General features: G+C 40.5%; 3 protein-coding genes and 1 non-coding gene across 7 annotated transcripts in view; all 4 read left to right on the forward strand.

Moving 5' to 3' along the window:
* The window catches only part of LOC122768247 (paxillin-like), a 31,165-nt gene extending 24,642 nt beyond the window's left edge, over window positions 1–6,523 (forward strand). For all 4 annotated transcript variants that reach the window (XM_044024094.1, XM_044024093.1, XM_044024097.1 and 1 more), the window contains 3 exons: window positions 2,238–2,319; window positions 2,412–2,560; window positions 4,002–6,523. In XM_044024094.1, coding sequence (XP_043880029.1) covers window positions 2,238–2,319; window positions 2,412–2,560; window positions 4,002–4,268 — 498 coding nt within the window. In that variant the 3' untranslated portion in view covers window positions 4,269–6,523. The remainder of the gene's footprint in view (window positions 1–2,237; window positions 2,320–2,411; window positions 2,561–4,001) is intronic.
* Window positions 6,524–10,799: 4,276 nt separating this feature from the next.
* Window positions 10,800–14,078, forward strand: rplp0 (ribosomal protein, large, P0). The gene is made up of 8 exons (XM_044024049.1): window positions 10,800–10,868; window positions 11,155–11,262; window positions 11,347–11,522; window positions 11,893–11,980; window positions 12,409–12,555; window positions 12,694–12,879; window positions 12,968–13,108; window positions 13,857–14,078. The coding sequence occupies exons 2-8, from the start codon at window positions 11,209–11,211 to the stop codon at window positions 14,010–14,012; spliced, it is 948 nt and encodes a 315-aa protein (XP_043879984.1). The 5' UTR covers window positions 10,800–10,868; window positions 11,155–11,208; the 3' UTR covers window positions 14,013–14,078.
* On the forward strand, window positions 12,206–12,335 carry LOC122768890. The gene has a single exon (XR_006360385.1). It is a non-coding gene; the product is annotated as a small nucleolar RNA SNORA63 (small nucleolar RNA).
* Window positions 14,079–14,722: 644 nt separating the features above from the next.
* Window positions 14,723–18,504, forward strand: LOC122768223 (golgin subfamily A member 7-like). The gene is made up of 6 exons (XM_044024050.1): window positions 14,723–14,804; window positions 15,980–16,102; window positions 16,185–16,337; window positions 16,890–16,991; window positions 17,316–17,375; window positions 17,987–18,504. Exons 1-5 carry the CDS (start codon window positions 14,796–14,798, stop codon window positions 17,361–17,363), a joined length of 435 nt encoding a protein of 144 aa, XP_043879985.1. The 5' UTR covers window positions 14,723–14,795; the 3' UTR covers window positions 17,364–17,375; window positions 17,987–18,504.
* The last annotated feature ends 327 nt before the right edge of the window (window positions 18,505–18,831 follow it).

Consider the following 18,831-nt stretch of genomic DNA (forward strand, 5'->3'; position numbering starts at 1 on the left):
CACATACTCAGTCTGATACAGTCACATACAGCAGCAGTTTATGCAGCTCGCCGCTGGCGATCAGTGGTGCTGTCCCTAAGTATCCATGTGTCGGAGGTCTCTTCCTGTGACGGCACTCTCTGTGAAAATCAGTTAAAAATACTGAGGTACAGCACCTGCCGAAGCATACAGTCTAAGCAGCTCCTGAGCATACAGTCACCGTCTGATACAGTCACATACAGCGACAGTTTATACAGCTCGCTGCTGACGATCAGCGGTGGCGATCAGTGGTGCTGTCCCTAATTGTTTTTAACTGATTTACAGTTCGGCATTGTCTGAAAGGGGCGGGTTTAGCAGGGTTATTGAACTGCTATGATGCTTCATCCTTATGGTATTTTGACCATGTCACTGACATGTTCATTAGGACACCAGGGAACTATTTTAGTGGGGGAAATAGGGTGTAATATGTCCCCTTTAACAATGTGCAAATTGATAATATCATATGTAAATGAAGATGAAACATGCACGTAAACTCACACATTCAGTGAAAAGTCCTCCCTACTGCAGGATTCAGTGTCACATGACTACAAGTAGTCACACTCCATCCCAATCAAGTTGACAGTCTTGTGTTTCTATCAAATAATAATATCAGAAATGTATCTTATACACTTTTTACAGTATATAAGATAATGTGGAGCACACTAATTTAGTCTGTGTACCTAGTTTTTTTGTCTTTGAATATTTACATGAATCCTATTTAAAGACAATAAATCACAGTGGTTTTCTTTTAATATTGCATCCATTGATATAATCTGTAAACACCAATTAATGAGTTATTACTCAGACAATTAAAATCACATTTTTCTGCTTAATGTCGATATCGTCAAAATAAACACAAATATTGAGATATAATTTTTTGTCAATGTCACCCACCCTGACTTAATGATGTAGATGAGCATTTTCCTCTTTGTATTAGAAGTAATCTGTATCCTCACATCCTCAGCTTATCCAAAAATGTACATCAGGTGATGGTTTAGGATCTGAGCTGATTCTGTACTCTGCACGTTGTTTTCTTAGTTTCAGAGAGTCCTACTAAAGAGAAACAGGAATGATGACAAGAAAGAGCAAGGTTTTATTCAGGGGTTTTTCCTCTCACAGCTGTGGCCAATAAGAACCAACCAGGAAGTGAATGATGGTCACTGTGTTATAGTTCAATCAAAAACAAAGTCAGCAGTGTTTTCAAACACATTTCTGGATCTCTATAGCGCCAAGATAACGTGGATGACAGGTGAACCCAGAGAAGAGTATATGCATTAAATGAAAGTGTAATGTCAATGAAGCCTCAATCACACACACACACACACACACACAGTAACATTAATACTACACATGGGCAGATAATAATATTCATTTAACACAATCTAATGGATTAAGGCCAATGTAGAAACTGTGGTGTTGGCAGTGGAAGGGAAGTGACTTGTTGAGACAGACTAACACACACATGCTACTCTCATCCCTCACGTCATCATCTGGACATATTCCTGTTTTGCTCATAAACACACACACACACACACACACACACACACACACACACACACACACACACACACACACACACGCCCATTCACAGACATACAGTGACAGACTTAAGTCTGGGTAAAGGCCAATATGACTCACTGCCAAGGCCCCCAGATTCATAACTGCACACACACTCACACATACACAAAGGTTTATGCAGCCATCCTTTTAAGGACTCTCTTTGACATTACCTTAACCTAACCACAGTTCAAATCTAAGCCCTTAACCTCAGTTCCTCAGAAATGAGGCTCTGGTCCTGACAATGTCAGTGTTTATAGATTATACATATGTATTGTTTTAAATATACAAATCAATCAGTTGATCACTGTGCTTTAGTCTTTGGTTGTTTTATAATTCATTTTGGTGACACCCATTTGTGTCCCTTTGTAATGTTTTCAAAACAGCACTCTCTTTTTGACATTGCACCCCCTGGTGGCAAACATTAGGAAGTGCAGGAACCTGTGTGATTGTGGATGATTACATGGACAATGTGAGTTTGTGTTCATCTGAAGCTGCTGATAAAGCATGAGCTAACGGTCAGAGTATTCCAGCACCTCCCGTCCTGCATCTGTGGACTTGGTCTGCCCCCTCCTGGCCTCCCATTCAGTGATGTGTTATTTTCTTACAGTGTCAAGACCTGCAGTCAAAGAAATCATGTTAAATTCTGCTTTGCTTCACAGAAAGTTGTGACTGCTTTGGACAAAACCTGGCATCCAGATCACTTTTTCTGTGCCCAGTGTGGAGCCTTTTTTGGACCTGAAGGTATCAGCCTCTACCTAACCTGGCTTGCATGGTCTTTAAGTGCTAAAAGGTGCATTTGGAAAGATTGTGACTATTTCTTTGCTGCCCTCCAGGTTTCCATGAGAAGGATGGCAAGGCCTTCTGCAGAAAGGACTACTTTGATATGTTTGCCCCAAAGTGCGGTGGCTGTGCCCGTGCCATCCTGGAGAATTACATCTCTGCTCTCAACTCTCTCTGGCACCCGGAATGTTTCGTCTGTAGGGTGAGTCTCTCGTCTGCTGCTAACACTGGCTAAAGCGCAATATGTCCAGGAGAGAATTATTCACATTGGCATGTCTTCAAACTCCTTTCTGCTCTTATTTATTTATTTATTTTTAAACACATCTTCTGTGCAGACCTGTGTTTTAGCTTCTCCTTTTGTTGAGACGTTTTTGAGTGTGGTAGCAAAGGCCTTTGAGGTTGGATAACGTTACGCATTATTGACCCAGAGCTGTAGCACGAGTGTGCTGCCCCTGCTTGAGCATCTTCCCAGTGATCTTGTTCATAAATTGCAGAAAGAACACCCAGCACCTTGTCTTCACAATTAAACATAAGCCCCTTTAACACTTAATGTAGTGAGGGTATACCTGGGATTTGTAAACCAGGGCGCTACTAAAAAGGATTAATAACATCATTCTCATTGCCAGTGGTTTTTCTGCTCTGTGTTGGCCCTGTGTGATAAGATAACATATTATATGATATTGAGCACCGTCCCATTTTATAAAAAGTAAGAATCCCTATGAATATTAATGGTAACGCCTGGAAGATGAATTCACATTGTAGCTTTGCACTGGAAATGGTAAAGAGAGAGCAGACTAAGAAGAAATTGGCATGTAGTAAACCTTCGGCTCCCTTTACACCTGGTATTAACATGCGTGTCCATATCAAGATCCAATCGCTATACGATCACAGTCACCCTTCCCTTACGTCACCTTCCCCCCCGTGCGCTGCCATGTCAACAACGTTGGCCGTACGTGAAGTCTCACTATCGTATGGAGTCCTCTTTGCTTTTCAAAGCAGAGTACGAAGTCTTTGACGAGCAGAAACCTGACAAAAGCAGACGAGAATGTGCATTTTTGTCGCCGCTGGAGCCACCAAGCACTTCAGAGACACATCGGAGACACTTTACACTTCTGCTCAAACTGCTCACAATGCGTCTCAGACCACCTCCGGAGGTGGTTTGGCAGATCAGATAACAATCCGTCCTCGGTTGGATTTACAAGTGGTCAGATTGCGATCCGATAACAGAAAACGCATTTGTAAAGTGGGCCTTTGATGCCAATTGGAGCTGAAGTAAGCCAAAAAAAAAAAAACACGTTGATTTGACCTGATTTGTCATTTGACCTGGGTGTGAAAGCGGAATAAACACATTCCCATGGATGATGACCCTGTTTAAACCTGGTATTAAACCAGTATTTGACCAGTGGGAATGACATAAAACGATAATGTATATGATGTGATCCTAATACTGTTAAAACTGTTTTGTGCCAGTCTTTCTCTTTTTCCTTTTGTCTGTTGAAAGTGGAGAGTTGTTGCTTTCAGAATAAGAGCTATTATTATGAATTAAGCCAGTGTTTCAGTTTAAATGTTTCCCTCATCTCTGATGATATATAAATGTCGTAAATCATGTACCTTTTTAAGTTGTTCCTCCTCTGATCCTGCAGGAGTGCTTCACACCGTTCATAAATGGCAGCTTCTTCGACCACGACGGTCAGCCATACTGTGAGGCGCACTACCACGAGAGGCGCGGCTCGCTGTGCTCCGGCTGCCAGAAGCCCATCACCGGCCGCTGCATCACAGCCATGGGCAAGAAGTTCCACCCGGAGCACTTTGTGTGCGCGTTCTGTCTCAAGCAGCTCAACAAAGGCACCTTCAAGGAGCAGAACGACAAGCCCTACTGCCACGGCTGCTTTGTCAAACTCTTCAGTTAGACTGTGTGTCTGCGTCTGTGTCGTCGCATGCACATCACGTGGTTGTGTGTCTGAGTCGGTGCAGAGGGGTGATGATGCACTGGTGGGTAACATCAACTTGACAGTGAGTGTCCAACCTCTCAGGTTTGACATTTCACACTTTTGCTAAATATTTCTAAGAGAGCCCAAAGAGATTTTCATTTAGAGGTTAATTCCTGTGTGCAGCAAATTAAAGATGCTAATTTCTCCCACACGTGTGTGTGCGTTACGTATATGATAAAAAAAATTTGAAAGGAGTTGTGAGACTTCCTCTTACCTGTGATTTGTAACTGATTTTATTCCCTCATCTGCAGGGCGAGACCTTGCACCCACTGGTGGTTTTTACAATGTGCAGGTATGAGCTGCTTGTTTTGCATGGACCACAGAGAGTTGACTGAATTTAAACCTTTAAAATAGGAGTATCCTGCGCTTGGCTTGTGAGTGTTAATGATCTATGAAAAAAAAGTGTATTTTTCTACCTTTGGAGACTGATGACGTGCCATTAAAAAGTAAAGAGCCGTGTCACCACTCCACATGTACAGTACATGCACACAGAGACGCACTGAAGTCACTCCTCACGTCTTTCACAAACCAGTTGAAACTCTGCACACTCCAGCCACACATCTTTTGATGGAACTGTCTTAAAGGTGTGTGTGTTTACAGGTGTGTGTCATCAGGATATCAGTTTTTATTTTTCTACTGTTCTAACAATCACGCTGATAGCAAACCGTGCACACATACACACACACACACACACACACACCTGTGCTAGTGTGACTTTCTCGTTTCACATTAGGAAAATAACCACCATGACATCGTTCATGTAGGAACTGTTTTTATTTTACTACTGCAAAAGTGTGTGTTGCCATTGAGTTTGACGTTGATCTAATAAAATCAAACCATTAAAGCTTTTGATGACAAAATAAGGACAATATACAGTACAGTATGTGCTGTGATTTTTAAATGCTCAATATTTTGTGTTTTTACTTAAAAAAAAAAGAATAAAAATCCAAAAACAGATGTTGAAAGTGGAGAGCTGTTGCTTTCAGATTATTAATTTGAATAAATGTGTGCTTCAGTTCAACCTTTTTGTTCAGATTTGACCTTTGCTATTCTTGTGAATTATTACATTATAAAATTAAGAGGCTTAAAGATTTGGCTTTGCATTTGGATTACAAGCATGCCACTTAACTATCAGCACTCGCTGCCAGTTGCTGTTACAATCAGAAGCTACGTTTCTATACAGTATGCTCGACATTGTATTGAAAAACGTGTATTTTTGAGATGTTAAGTTTCACACTAATATGCAAAGAGCTGGCTCTACTGGCAACGGAGGAAAGATACTGTTCCACACACACACACACACACACAGCTTTAAATCTGGTGCATCAAACTTTGAATGAGAGCCCTCAGTATTTCTACTTGGAGTCATGAACGATGACCCTGTTGTCGGATGTTATGTGTTGGTCAGGAATTAGAGTGCAGCACCAAGCCAGGGCCAAACCTTCAGCCAAATTCATGTTAGGACTCAATTATTTTACTTGTCTCTTTTGTGTTTTCTTCATGAGGCATGTTATATTATATATATATGTTTTTTGACACTCATGGCTGCCTTGTCTTTCATTTTGATCACTGGGTGTGCGAGGAGTTTATATGCACAGTCTCCACTTACAGATTGTTTTGAAATATGACTCATGTTCTTGTGCCAAATGTGTTGATGCAATAAGGTCTTACACACTGGAGCTGTTCTTCTCTCCTGTGCTTTGACTCTCTGTGGCTGAACTCTGGGAGAGGCTTCATCTGCTTTGGTGCATCTCAACTCTTTAAAACGTTAACACTGTAACAGACAAGTTCATGGGAGGCGCTGTGCACTGAGCTGTTGGGCAGACAGTGAAGCGTTCATTTGTAGCAGACTGTAGCAGGCGTGCACCTTCAGTTCAACTCTGTACACCCAAGAAAGTGAACAGGAAATAGAGTGTTGATTTAACCACCATGTATACTTATCTTCTTGCAGTATATTGCCTTTATAGTTTTTTGTTTTTTTTGCTTCTGTCAAAGATTAAAATGAGACAAAACTCAAAAGCATTTAAAGTGAACATTGCTTTGTAAATGGAGTCATTTCTGTGATCTTTTATCATGAGCCAAAAAAATGTGTTGGCTCTTTGTGTGGTTGGGTCCTGATAACTCAGTGACTAATGCAAAAATAAAACAAGTCCTATTTCTGGCATTGTTCTGTACAAGACATGTGTTGTGGTGTTTACTTTTTTAGTGTATGTGTGTGTGTGTGTGTATATATATATATATACACATGTGTATATATACGTATATATATATATATACATACATATATATGTGTATGTATGTATGTATACAGTGGTATGCAAAAGTTTAGGCACTCCTGTAAATTTTCACAATTTTCCTTTATAAATCATTGGTTGTTTGAATAAGAAATTTCAGTTAAATATATCATATAGGAGACAAACACAGTGATATTTGAGAAGTGAAATAAAATTTATATGATTTACAGAAAGTGTGCAAGAATTATTTAAACAAAATTATGCATGTGCATAAATTTAGACACCCTTGTCGTTTTATTGATTTCAATACCTTTAGCACTAATTATTGGAACTCAAAATTGGTTTGGTAACCTCAGTGACCCTTGATCTCCATACACAGGTGAATCCAGTCATGAGAAAGGGTATTTAAGGAGTCCAATTGTAAGTGTTTCTCCTCTTTGCATCTTCTCTTAAGAGTGGCAACATAGGAGCCTCAAAACAACTCTCAAATGACCTGAAAACAACAACATGGTTTAGGGGAAGGATACAGAAAGCTCAGAGATTTAAGCTCTCAGTTTCAACTGTAAGGAACATTGTGAGGAATTGGAAGACCAGAATAATCTCAAATAAGCAGAGGCGAAGGATGGTGAGAACAGTCACATTCAACCCACAGACCAGCTCCAAAGACCTACAACATCATCTTGCTGCAGATGGTGTCACTGTGCATCGTTCAACTATTCAGCGCACTTTACACAAGGAGATGCTGTATGGAAGAGTAATGCAGAAAAAGCCTTTTCTCTGCACCCGCCACAAACAGAGTCGCTTGAGCTATGCTAAAGCACATTTGGACAAGCCGACAATGTGCTGTGGACTGGTGAAACTAAAATAGAGTTATTTGGGCAAAACAAGGGGCGTTATGCATGGCGGAAAAACAACACAGCCTTCCAAGAAAACACTTGCTACCTATAGTAAAATTTGGTGGCGGTTCCATTATGCTGTGGGGCTGTGTGGCCAGTGCAGGGACCGGGAAACTTGTTTAAGTTGAGGGTTGCATGGATTCCACTCAATATCACCAGATTCTGGAGAACAATGTCCAGGAATCAGTGACAAAGTTGAAGTTGCGCCGGGGCTGAATCTTTCAACAAGACAACAACCCTAAACTCTGCTCAAAATCTACTAAGGCATTTATGCAGAGGAACAAATACAACGTTCCAGAATGGCCATCTCAGTCCCCAGACCTGAATATTATTGAAAACTTGTGGTGTCATTTAAAGCGGGCTGTCCATGCTCAGAAACCATCAAACCTGACTAAACTGAAGATGTTTCGTAAAGAAGAATGGTCCAAAATACCTTCCACCAGAATCCCGATTCTAATTGGAAGCTTTAGGAAGCGTTTAGAGGCTGTTATTTCTGCAAAAGGAGGATGCACTAAATATTGAGTTAATTTTTCTTTTGTGGTGCCTACATTTATGCACATGCCTAATTTTGTTCAAATAATTCTTGCACTTACTGTAAATCATATAAACTTTATTTCACTTCTCAAATATCGCTGTGTTTGTCTCCTATATGATATATTTAATTGAAATTTCTTATCCAAACAACCAATGATTTATAAAGGAAAATCATGAACATTTACAGCGGTGCCCAAACTTTTGCATACCACTGTGTATGTATGTATATACTGTATATATATATATATACACACATATATATACACCTATGTATATATATATATATACATATGTGTATATGTATATATATGTATACATATACATACTGTATATATGTATACATATACACATATATATATATACACACACACACACACATATGTATGTGTATATATATATATATATATATTTATATATATATACACACATATATATATTGAAGGTTTTGATGGGTTTAATAGGTTTAAGACATTTCTCAGACATTAACTTTGGCCACCAGTCAAACAAATTATTTTGGAGTACGAGCTCATTCATTTAAGACAAAAGCCCAGACATTTTTATTGGGTCTATTTAAGATCAAACTGCCGTCTGTAAATAGTCCAAGTGGCTGGCCATGGCCTTATTCACCCAGATAGAGAATTTTCTCTATACAATCCTTTTTTTTTTTCGTCCAAAAGTTTCCAGAAACATGTGATAATTTCAATAAGTGCCATCACCCACACAAAAGCCACCAAAACAACACCACTGCAGTATATATGCCAGGCCTGTATGTGGTGCTATAATGCTGCCATAGAAATACATCAAAAACAGAAGACATAAAAATGATGTTAGAGAGGTGGAGGTATGACATCATCTTCACAAAGTTGTGTAGTGGTTGGATACACAAAAACGCAAGCGTGGTGTTTTGAGATTTTTTAATTCTGGGATCTGTTTCCCAAAAATAGTCTTTCACGGCTAAACTTGTTGTTGTGTTTTACTGATGAGTTTGGTAGAATCTGCCCTGACCAACACAGGAACAAGACAACACATCTCTCCTGTGAGGTGAGGTCGTCACCTGAAGCCTGTAGTTTGTCAGTGCTTGAAGTTTCCTAGTGAGCTCAGAGAGATGAGGCCGGTTGTCCAGAATCTCCATGTACTCCAGATCCTGCAGTCGGTGAAGGTCCAAGAACATGCTCTCTGGTACGTGTTCATGGCGAAGTTTGAGACGTCTGAGCTTTGGAAAAAGCTGCAGGATCTGAGCCGTGTGAGCTCCCAGGTATGAGGGCCAGGGGTCGACGTGGAAGTGGAGCAGACCTGGCACCTGCTCCGCTGTGTCCACCAGGTCCTTTGAGGAAAAGCCTGCCACACAGAGGGTGAGGCTGGTCACTGTGGATGGAATGGAGGCGACATATTGCTTGACTGGTGGGCCCTTGACTATGACCAGTGTGGACAGCTGAGGGAGGTCACTCAGCCATGTTTTCAAATGACACACAGGGGACGGCTGCCAGTCTTGCTGGTTTGAGTGCCTGTAGAAAACAGTCAAACTCTTCAGGCCCGGCATCAGCTTCATCACATCTTCTGACAGAGAATGATCCATGCAGTCAATGAGCTCCAAGCTGGACAAGGACGGTGCCTTAGCTGGTTCATGTGAGCGGTCAGGGTTTGGTCCAAGGACGCTGTGATAGGTGCACAGTTTATGTACAACAGACAATGACAGGTGCTTGAGCTTGGGCAGGCAATGCAGGATGGAGCGAACCATTAAACTAGTCTCCTCAAAGACTCCAGTGTGATGGCAGACAAGAGAGGTGAGGTTTGTGAAGTGGGAGAGAGCGGAGATGACGCCCCCTATCGCTGCTGTGGGAAACGTGACTTCACACAGGCTCAGGTGTGTGAGCTGCTGGGGCTCAGACACCGTGGAGGCATCGAGCGTCAGAGAAGAGCAGCCGCTCCTGAAAGCCAGGCGCTTCAAGTGTACAAAGTGCTTCAAGTATTCGAGGCTCCTCTGGCAGCTCTGCTCCATGACCAGAGTCCTGAGAGTCGGCAGGGAGTGAGCGAGCTGCTTCCAGTCCTTAGCTCTGATGCTCCTCACCACCGCGCTGCTCACGTTCCTACGACGAAGAGTGAGCCAGAAGTGACTGTTGTAAGAGCCGCTTTGTGGAAACCTCAGCACCACGCACCAGTCTTTCCACAGAGACGCGTGGTCCACAAGTTGCCTGAAGTACTTGCAGGACGCCCGGGCGTTAAACTTGTCCGCCGCTGACAGGTATCCAAAAACATGGTTCCACACCTCCGACGGTAGCACGAACAGCAGCTGTGGCATCGTCTTCTTCCGTCACTAGTGTAGCTGGTTATCAGCTAAAGAAGTAGCATTCCACTGGATTTAGCTTCACCTGTTTTCTGGTGTGGAAAACATGCCATTAATTTTCTTCTTCTTTGATTTCTGGCAAACTTCGTACGTTCTGTGCACTGCTGTCCCCTAGAGGCGTGGCCGCGGCACACTGTTGCGCCAGTGTGATTGACAGCTGGTATCGTCCAATAGGAGAGCTTGGTCGCATGTGACGTCTGTAAATATCCGGTTGCAAAAACCTGCCAAATCCCTAATCTCGAGGCTTCAAAGCGGGACTTTTTGTAAGATTTTTTTTTTTCATACATATGTATGTCCCAATTGTGAGCTTTCTTTTGTTTAGAAGACTATTATTATTATATGTATTAAAACTGTTAAAAATAGGAAAACAGTCCAGACGTGATTGACATTCAATTCAACCAATAGTTGTAAAGTTACCGCCCACTACTGCACTGTGATTGGTTAGATCGAGTATATATACGTCTTCGGCGTCGTAGCGCTTCCTCTTTCTTTCACGAGACCCTCGCTCTCGGTAAGTGTGCCTGTCACGCTCATAAGAAATAACAGCGTTCACTAGAATTTCAGTATTTAAGGTGTTGGGATTATTTCGATTAACAAGAACATTGTCTATATGCCTAGAGTTGCGTTTAATGTCCCACAAAAATGCGATGTAAGCGTTTTAGCCAACTGCGGCCTGGTGGTTACGTCGCCAGCTAAATGTTAGCCGGCTAAAGTTAGCTATGGAGCACATGTCGAGTACTAGACACATTGTATAGTTAGAACAATACAACAACTAATGATTGTTTTGTTCTCTGTAGATATCACCGTGTCTTTAAACCAGCTGTGTAGCGATCCTTGGAAGCACTGCAAAGATGCCCAGGGAAGACAGGGCCACGTGGAAGTCCAACTATTTTATGAAAATCATCGTAAGTATTTAACACGGAAGTCTGTAATCTTTACTCTTTTCAGTTATACCTGTACTGAAGTTGTACTTTATCCTTAATCTGTAGCAACTTCTGGATGATTATCCGAAATGCTTCATCGTTGGGGCAGACAATGTCGGCTCCAAGCAGATGCAGACCATCCGTCTGTCCCTGCGCGGAAAGGCTGTGGTGCTGATGGGTAAAAACACCATGATGCGCAAAGCCATCCGTGGCCACCTGGAGAACAATCCTGCCCTGGAGAAGTGAGTCTACTGTATGTCAAGCCTGTTACCCTGAGCTGTTGGTAGAGCTGGGAAATTTGAGTTAACATCATTTCTATAAAGCTAATCAGTTTATGCAAGTATCACATTTACGCTGAATTGGTATGTTGTACAACTAATAATAGTTAAGGCCTATGCGTCAATGTGTTGCAGGATAAGTTACAGTACAGCTGGTTTGGTGCTGTTTTGTCGTTCCCCCTGCAAAAATTAACATGTTTCCAGCTATCCCTGTCTGTCTAAATCACTTCTGACAACCAGGGACGCAAGGTTTCAAACAGAATGCATCTGCCCTTTTAAATTATTTTATTAAAAATTATCTGTTTCTAAAATGAACAGGTGATCTCATTGACAGGCTCCTGCCCCACATTAAAGGAAATGTGGGTTTTGTCTTCACCAAGGAGGATTTGGCTGAAGTCAGGGATTTGCTGCTGGAGAATAAGGTAAGAATCTGTATGTCTTTGAATCGAAGTCTCGGGTGTGCTTAAGGTTACATATTAAAGTTGTTCAAATTTAAAAGGGACTTGAAAAAAATGTTCAGCTGTAGGATTCATTTGAGAGCATTAAAGCACATTTAAATTGTTTGTTCAAATTTAGAAATGAAGATGTATTACCAAAACTGGTAGGAATATTGATTGGTACCATGAACAATGATGATCGCTATTTACATGCAGGATAAGTTACAATGCAGCCAGTTCAGTACTGTATTGTCGTTCCCCCTGCAAACAGCAAATTGTTTCCTCGCTATCCCTGTCTGTCATCACCCCTTGACTGCCAGGGACGTAAGGTTTCAGATATTAGGCTTGTAAAAATGCTTTTAATCTTCCATGTGGCTGTAGTGAAGTCCTAAACTTGCTTTCATTAACACCAGGTCCCAGCAGCTGCCCGTGCTGGAGCTATTGCCCCCTGTGATGTGACTGTGCCTGCACAGAACACTGGGCTGGGTCCAGAGAAGACCTCTTTCTTCCAGGCTTTGGGAATCACCACCAAGATCTCAAGAGGAACCATTGAAATCTTGGTGAGTTGAAATTTGAATCTTTTTTTCAGTGGGTTGTATAAAAGCCAAAGGTCCAGACTTACTGAAGCTGTATGGACATTGAGGCTGAAATTTCATCTATGAATGTTGAATCATTAAACGTGTGTTTCTCTCTCCCAGAGTGATGTCAGTCTGATCAAGACTAATGACAAGGTTGGTGCCAGCGAGGCCACGCTGCTCAACATGCTGAACATCTCACCCTTCTCCTACGGACTCATCATCCAGCAGGTGTATGACAATGGAAGTGTCTACAGTCCTGAGGTGCTTGACATCACAGAGGATTGTCTACATGCCAGATTCCTGGAGGTGAGGCACAGTGCTTGATCAAAGAAATTGGTTATTGGCAACACACTAGAAAATGTTAATCTGCAATATTAACTGCCTTTTTTTTTAGGGTGTGAGGAACATTGCAAGTGTTTGCCTGGAGATTGGCTACCCCACCTTGGCCTCTATCCCCCACTCCATTATCAATGGCTACAAGAGAGTTCTGGCTGTTGCTGTGGAGACTAACTATTCCTTCCCCATGGCAGACAAGGTACGATGTGGTTCACATTAAGAACTGAAATCCTGCTGATGGGTTTTAGTGGGGCCTGTGTAGTGCTACATTCTTAATCCACCTGCGAAAAGCAATGTGTGGTTCAGACATGGTGTTTTAACTATTTTTCCCGTCAGGATAAAGAACTTGCTGTTTGCTTTATCAGGCACAGAACAAATCCTAGTAGAGCACCAGTTTCTGCAATGCTCAGACCAGACTGTCCAACACAACCATGCCATTTGGCATGATTGTCTTGGTGTTCTTCCTAATTTTCATGCTTTGGTTGAACTCCAGATCTTCTGTAAACGCAGTTGAACAGGAAATATGAGTAAACATAATTTCTATAAAGCAAATGGGTTAATTCCAACAGTATCATATTTACATTAAAGAAAGTGGTATGTGTGAATTATAGTCCAGCCCGATCCATCAAGGTGTTGCAGGATAAGTTACAGTACAGCTGATTTGGTGCTGTTTTGTCGTTCCCCCTGCAAACAATAACTTGTTTCCAGCTATCCCTGTCTGTCTAAATCACTTCTGGCAACCAGGGACGCAAGGTTTCAAACACAATGCTTCTGTCTTTTTTTTTAAAGCAGATTATTAGATCTGCTTTTAAAATGAACATGTAATCTCATTCTTGATCAACCTGCAAAAGGCAATGTGTGGTTCATCAATTATGCCCTAGAATGAGGCTTTGTCTTTGTGCCAACAAATCATTGTCACTGAATTTTAAACTATTTGTTCCTCACAGGTCAAGGCCTTCCTTGCTGACCCATCTGCTTTCGCTGCTGTTGCTGCACCTGTAGCAGCTACAGAGTCTGCTGCTCCAGCTGCTGCTGCTAAGGAGGAGGTCAAGGAAGAGTCTGAGGAATCAGACGATGACATGGGCTTTGGTCTGTTTGACTAGACAACATACAGCAAACAACCAGAATTGAGTCGAACACGATCATGATTCAATAAAAAGTATCTCCAACTCTGTCTTTGAAGTGTATTCTCTAATGTAATTGCACATGTTAAAGCTTCACTTGTCTTAAACATGTTACTTGGTACTTGATTGCATACACTTGATTTCATATGTAAAGACGCTAAACTGCAATGTTTGTGGCAAAACCTGAGCAGAGGGAGATCACTGACGTCATTGAAAATGCATACGATCACCATGGTTATGTCATGATTTCAATCATATGTTCATTTTGTTTTTCTTTGCATTTTGGCATTGAGTGTAGGACATGACTGACAGCATTAAGATAAAAATGCTGTCATATACACATGCAACACAAATGGCTACACAGGTCTAGGTCTGTACACAAGGTTTCCTGCAGTGTTTCTAGTTGGTTCAAAGGCAGGATCAAGGAGACCTTGACTTTAGCATGACTTCCCATGTATCTTGTATGAGTTGGAATACTCAATTTTTTTGATATTGTACACATTACATGGGTTCTGAATCTATATAAATATTTAAAGGAAGTTCAACATGCATTTTTAATATCTCCATGCCCACATTAAAGTACATTTTTAATAGGTTTTTGGTTTCTCTGTATGAGCTCTACCTTTTAATGCTTGCTGTTGAGGGCGCATGTCTGTCTCATTTTCAAAAACGGCCACTTTTATTTTGAAATTCACCCATCGGAAACACCCTTGGCCTTAAGCTAGGTAGAGCTGTTTGCTCCCCGCAGAGGAAGTTTTCACTATGGCGGAGGTATTTTCAGATGTTTTTGTTTTTAACCTATCTATCATGTATGACATGTATCTGAATGAACCGAGCGCTAACTTATTTATGGAAGTGCGTTGGTTTGGGTCGAGAAAAGCTAACACTGCCCTGCTCCAAAGCGGCGCTGGTTGCTCAACAAACGTAAAGCTAATGGTAGCTGACATTACTCCATGATGTAGTAGACGAATCGTAGCTTTAGTATTTATTAAACCCTCCGTTCACCTACATATCTCTGTCGATTAGAATGATATGGTGAGTTAATAAGTTAACTGTCGTTAAACAGTTAGTTTTCTAGTTCGTTGGTCGTTGAATGAACGATAACATTAGCTAATATGCTGAAATGGTTGTTAGCATAGTCCTTATTTCCCCCAGAGCAGGGCTTCCCTAACTTCAGAGGGTCAAGGCCTTTGCCCACGTTTGTGCACCGGCTGAGGTGACACTGGACATTGTCTTACAGTAACTGTATAGTCATAATTTTGTACTTGTAAGTAACCACAACATGTATGTTGTAATCACGTAGTTATAACAGTGAAACAGGGTTGAACAATTAATCTTAATGATTACAGAAAAAGTCATAGTAGAGCACCAGTTTCTGCGATACTCAGACCAGCCTGTCCAACAACACCAACAACCATGCCATTTGGCATGATTGACTTATTTGACAAATGTACAATTCAAACTGAATAATGACATCTGAGAATATTATCATTTTGAGGTGTGGTAAACACCAGTCAACAATTTCTGACATTTTATGAACCAAACAAATACTCTAATCGAGAACACAATTGACAGATGAATTGATTATGAAAATAATCATTAGTTGCAGCTCTAAATTTCTTAATGTCCTCTTGTACACATATAGTGACACCAAAGAATCTACTCAATGCAATTGCTCCACATTATTTAATGGAATGCTGACTTCTGGATGGTTTATATAATGGAGGATGAATATTAATGGCTTGTCTGGTTGAATAATTTTGAACATGTGAATTAGCAATACCGACTAAAGTGGTTGGTGACTGTATATTTCAATGAATTTGATTATTGGGAGAATTTGTGTAGCGCACTCTGAGGCCCATTTTCAATAATTGAGGGGCCTAGCTTTACAATAAATGCCAGCCTTTCTCACACATACTTAACACACACTGTGCTTCTTTGTCCAGACTCATAGTTTACAGGACCTCCAGCAACCAGCTGTCTCCTCCAAGGTGTTTATCCAGAGGGACTACGGTTCAGGAACCATCTGCAGGTTCCAGTCCAAGTTCCCCTCTGAGCTTGAGTCAAGGGTACAGTGCACTTTACATGGTTGTTGTCATTCTTGACTGAGTATTCATCGAATAGGCCTTTAAACTGTGTCTGTGTTTTCAGCTTGATAAGCAGCAGTTTGAGGAGACCATCCAGACTCTGAACAACCTGTATGCTGAGGCAGAGAAACTTGGGGGGAAGTCATACTTAGAGGGCTGCCTGGCTTGTCTAACTGCATACACCATCTTCATCTGTATGGAGACACACTATGAGAAGGTAAACCTGACCAAGGATGCTGAAGCAGTTTGGAACATGCAAGAGCATGTAAGAGCATTTTCTAGATCACCAGGGGCAGGATCGTTGTTAGTTAGTCTTAAGTTTCCCCTTAACTGCTGACCGTGAAGCAGTGAGTCTGGATGCCAACTTCAGCATCGGTACAGACTCCAACGCTAATTGACTTCATAACATCTTTTATAATGTCTGCTCCTGGTGTTTCTATTTTCATGAAAAGCACCTGGGGATACAGTAAGGATCAGATATTTTCAGCCTGTCGGGTTCTGTGGTATATTGCTGAATCTTCATGGATTCTTAAGTGAACTCTAAAAGCTTGAAACCAACACTGATGTTGTTCATTGTTATTAAAACTTTTCCTAGCAGTATGGCGCTGTAAGCAAATTGAGTCAGATGATGTCTGGAGCTCTACTCACACCATGGGAAACAGAGTAGTCTTGGCAGACTTTGTACCATCTGAGTGCTTTTTTTTTTAAGTTGTGTATTTTATAGTGTGTGTTTGTGTCTCTCTCTTGCTCTCTCTCTCTCTCTGCACAGGTGTTAAGGAAGATTGCCAGGTACATTAAGGACCAGAATGAGAAGATATATGCTCCAAGGGGTTTGCTGCTGACTGACCCCATAGAGAGAGGACTCAGAGTAGTATCCTTTGCCTGGCTGATGTTCATTTATTTTAATTTATACTTCATGTTTTCACATATCAGCACATCACCCTGTGACCCTGTTACACTGGTAAAATTAGGGTTATTGTTATCAGGTTATAAATATTTCCATCTTCATGCCTTGTGAGAGGAGAGTTGTGTGCATTAACAGAATTAGTCATTTTTGCATACACACCAATTAGTGATAGTGAATTTGTTCACTGTATTTAACCCATCCTTAATACACACCAGTAGTGACCACACACAAGCCGTCATTTAGAAAATGTGTATAGTACTGAGGGTTTGTTTCCTGAACACCTTCCAGATTGAAATCACCATCTTTGAAGACAGAAGTGTTGGCTCTGGAAGATAAAGAACCTTGATGGTATGTTGTCATTCACATTTTAAAAAATAAAGACTCAACTTCAGTGGGAGAATCTTGAAAGCTGAAATGTGACATTCTTGTTCTGAGACCCTGTTCACACCTGGTTTATTAAATGTCTAAACGGGGCCTACAAAAAGTCAAAATATTAGGACGTGATTTTTCCAAAAAGTCAGGGTTAAAGCTGTTTTCTTGATCTATAGTCACCGAGGCTGAAGAGTAATCATTTTAAAATTGATTTAGCACTTTGAAACAGTGCTATAAGCAAATTACAAAGGCTGCTTTTAGATTGCTCTTTTTAAAATTTTCAATTTATTACAAATAGTAAATAGTAAAGCACTGAATGTATTGGTATCATGTATTAATGCTCTGTCAAATCCATTACACATTGAATATTGAACTGAAGCATCACTTTAAAAAATCTCATCTAATTGCAATAACTATCAGGAAAATTGCAAGTAGATATTCTCACCAAATCTTTTAGGTCCACTAATTGCTAACCATATAATGATTCCATCGTGTAATAATGACTGCAATTTACATTCTTGGATGCATTAACACGTGACTGGCTTTAACCTCATGTTCATTTCTTCCATCTTTTTACTCTTGTATAGATGACCAGATACTCCTCATCTGTCTGGGAGCAAATATCCACATATACAGTATGCTTCATGCCAATGAATGTATATAATATTGATTTTATTTCTATTCCTGTTATTTATAAGTACTCCACTGTCTACATGCCCTTATGTTTGTAAATGTGTTTTTTGTTTATACACGAGACAAAACAGTCCAGACTCCAAGTCTTTGTGCAGTGACAGTTTCTTTCTTATTATTTTTTGCATTATTGTTTCACGCTTCCATTTTTACCAATTGATGTTAATGAGTGTGTTGACTTGTGTACTGACAAATGTCTATCGTAGCCATGTCATAGCTCAACTGCACTAGATCTGCCATACCATGTGAAGTGTCCTCCTTTGTGTATTTCAAATGTTACTATCCCTTTCTCTCAATTGCGCCACAGGAATTTTAAACACTATAACTTCCACAGACGATTGCTGTAGTTGAAACAAGTCTACTTTTTTTTTACAGTTATTTTTGTCCTTTGTCAAAATAAATTCTGAAATCCTGACAGCTCCTCATGTTTGATCTTATTTCTAATACCATAACACATTTTATATGGTGAAAAGTAACAAACAAATGTAAAATTCTGGGGTGTTATACTTGATAATTTATATAATCTGCTAATTATAATTATTACAAAAAATAATAACAGGATGTAACTTATATGTCGTCACACGTTTCTTTACAAGTATTTTGCAATATTATATTATTTGGGATAGCTGGTGAACATTGCATGCACTAAGGAGATGTGTGTGTGTCCATATGTATATATATATATATATATATATATATATATATATATATATATATATATACATATATATATATATATATA

The sequence above is a fragment of the Solea senegalensis genome, linkage group LG4, assembly GCF_019176455.1.
Source record: "Solea senegalensis isolate Sse05_10M linkage group LG4, IFAPA_SoseM_1, whole genome shotgun sequence".
Classification (NCBI taxonomy): domain Eukaryota; kingdom Metazoa; phylum Chordata; class Actinopteri; order Pleuronectiformes; family Soleidae; genus Solea; species Solea senegalensis.

Bases quoted from the DNA above. Each gene is read 5' to 3' on its own strand.
- rplp0 (XM_044024049.1), top strand. From the start codon at position 11,209: ATGCCCAGGGAAGACAGGGCCACGTGGAAGTCCAACTATTTTATGAAA. The intron at 11,263-11,346 runs GTAAGTATTTAA...CTTAATCTGTAG, and splicing joins ACTATTTTATGAAAATCATC to CAACTTCTGGATGATTATCC. The intron at 13,109-13,856 runs GTACGATGTGGT...TGTTCCTCACAG, and splicing joins CCTTCCCCATGGCAGACAAG to GTCAAGGCCTTCCTTGCTGA.
- LOC122768223 (XM_044024050.1), top strand. The intron at 16,103-16,184 runs GTACAGTGCACT...CTGTGTTTTCAG, and splicing joins CCTCTGAGCTTGAGTCAAGG to CTTGATAAGCAGCAGTTTGA. The intron at 16,338-16,889 runs GTAAACCTGACC...CTCTCTGCACAG, and splicing joins TGGAGACACACTATGAGAAG to GTGTTAAGGAAGATTGCCAG.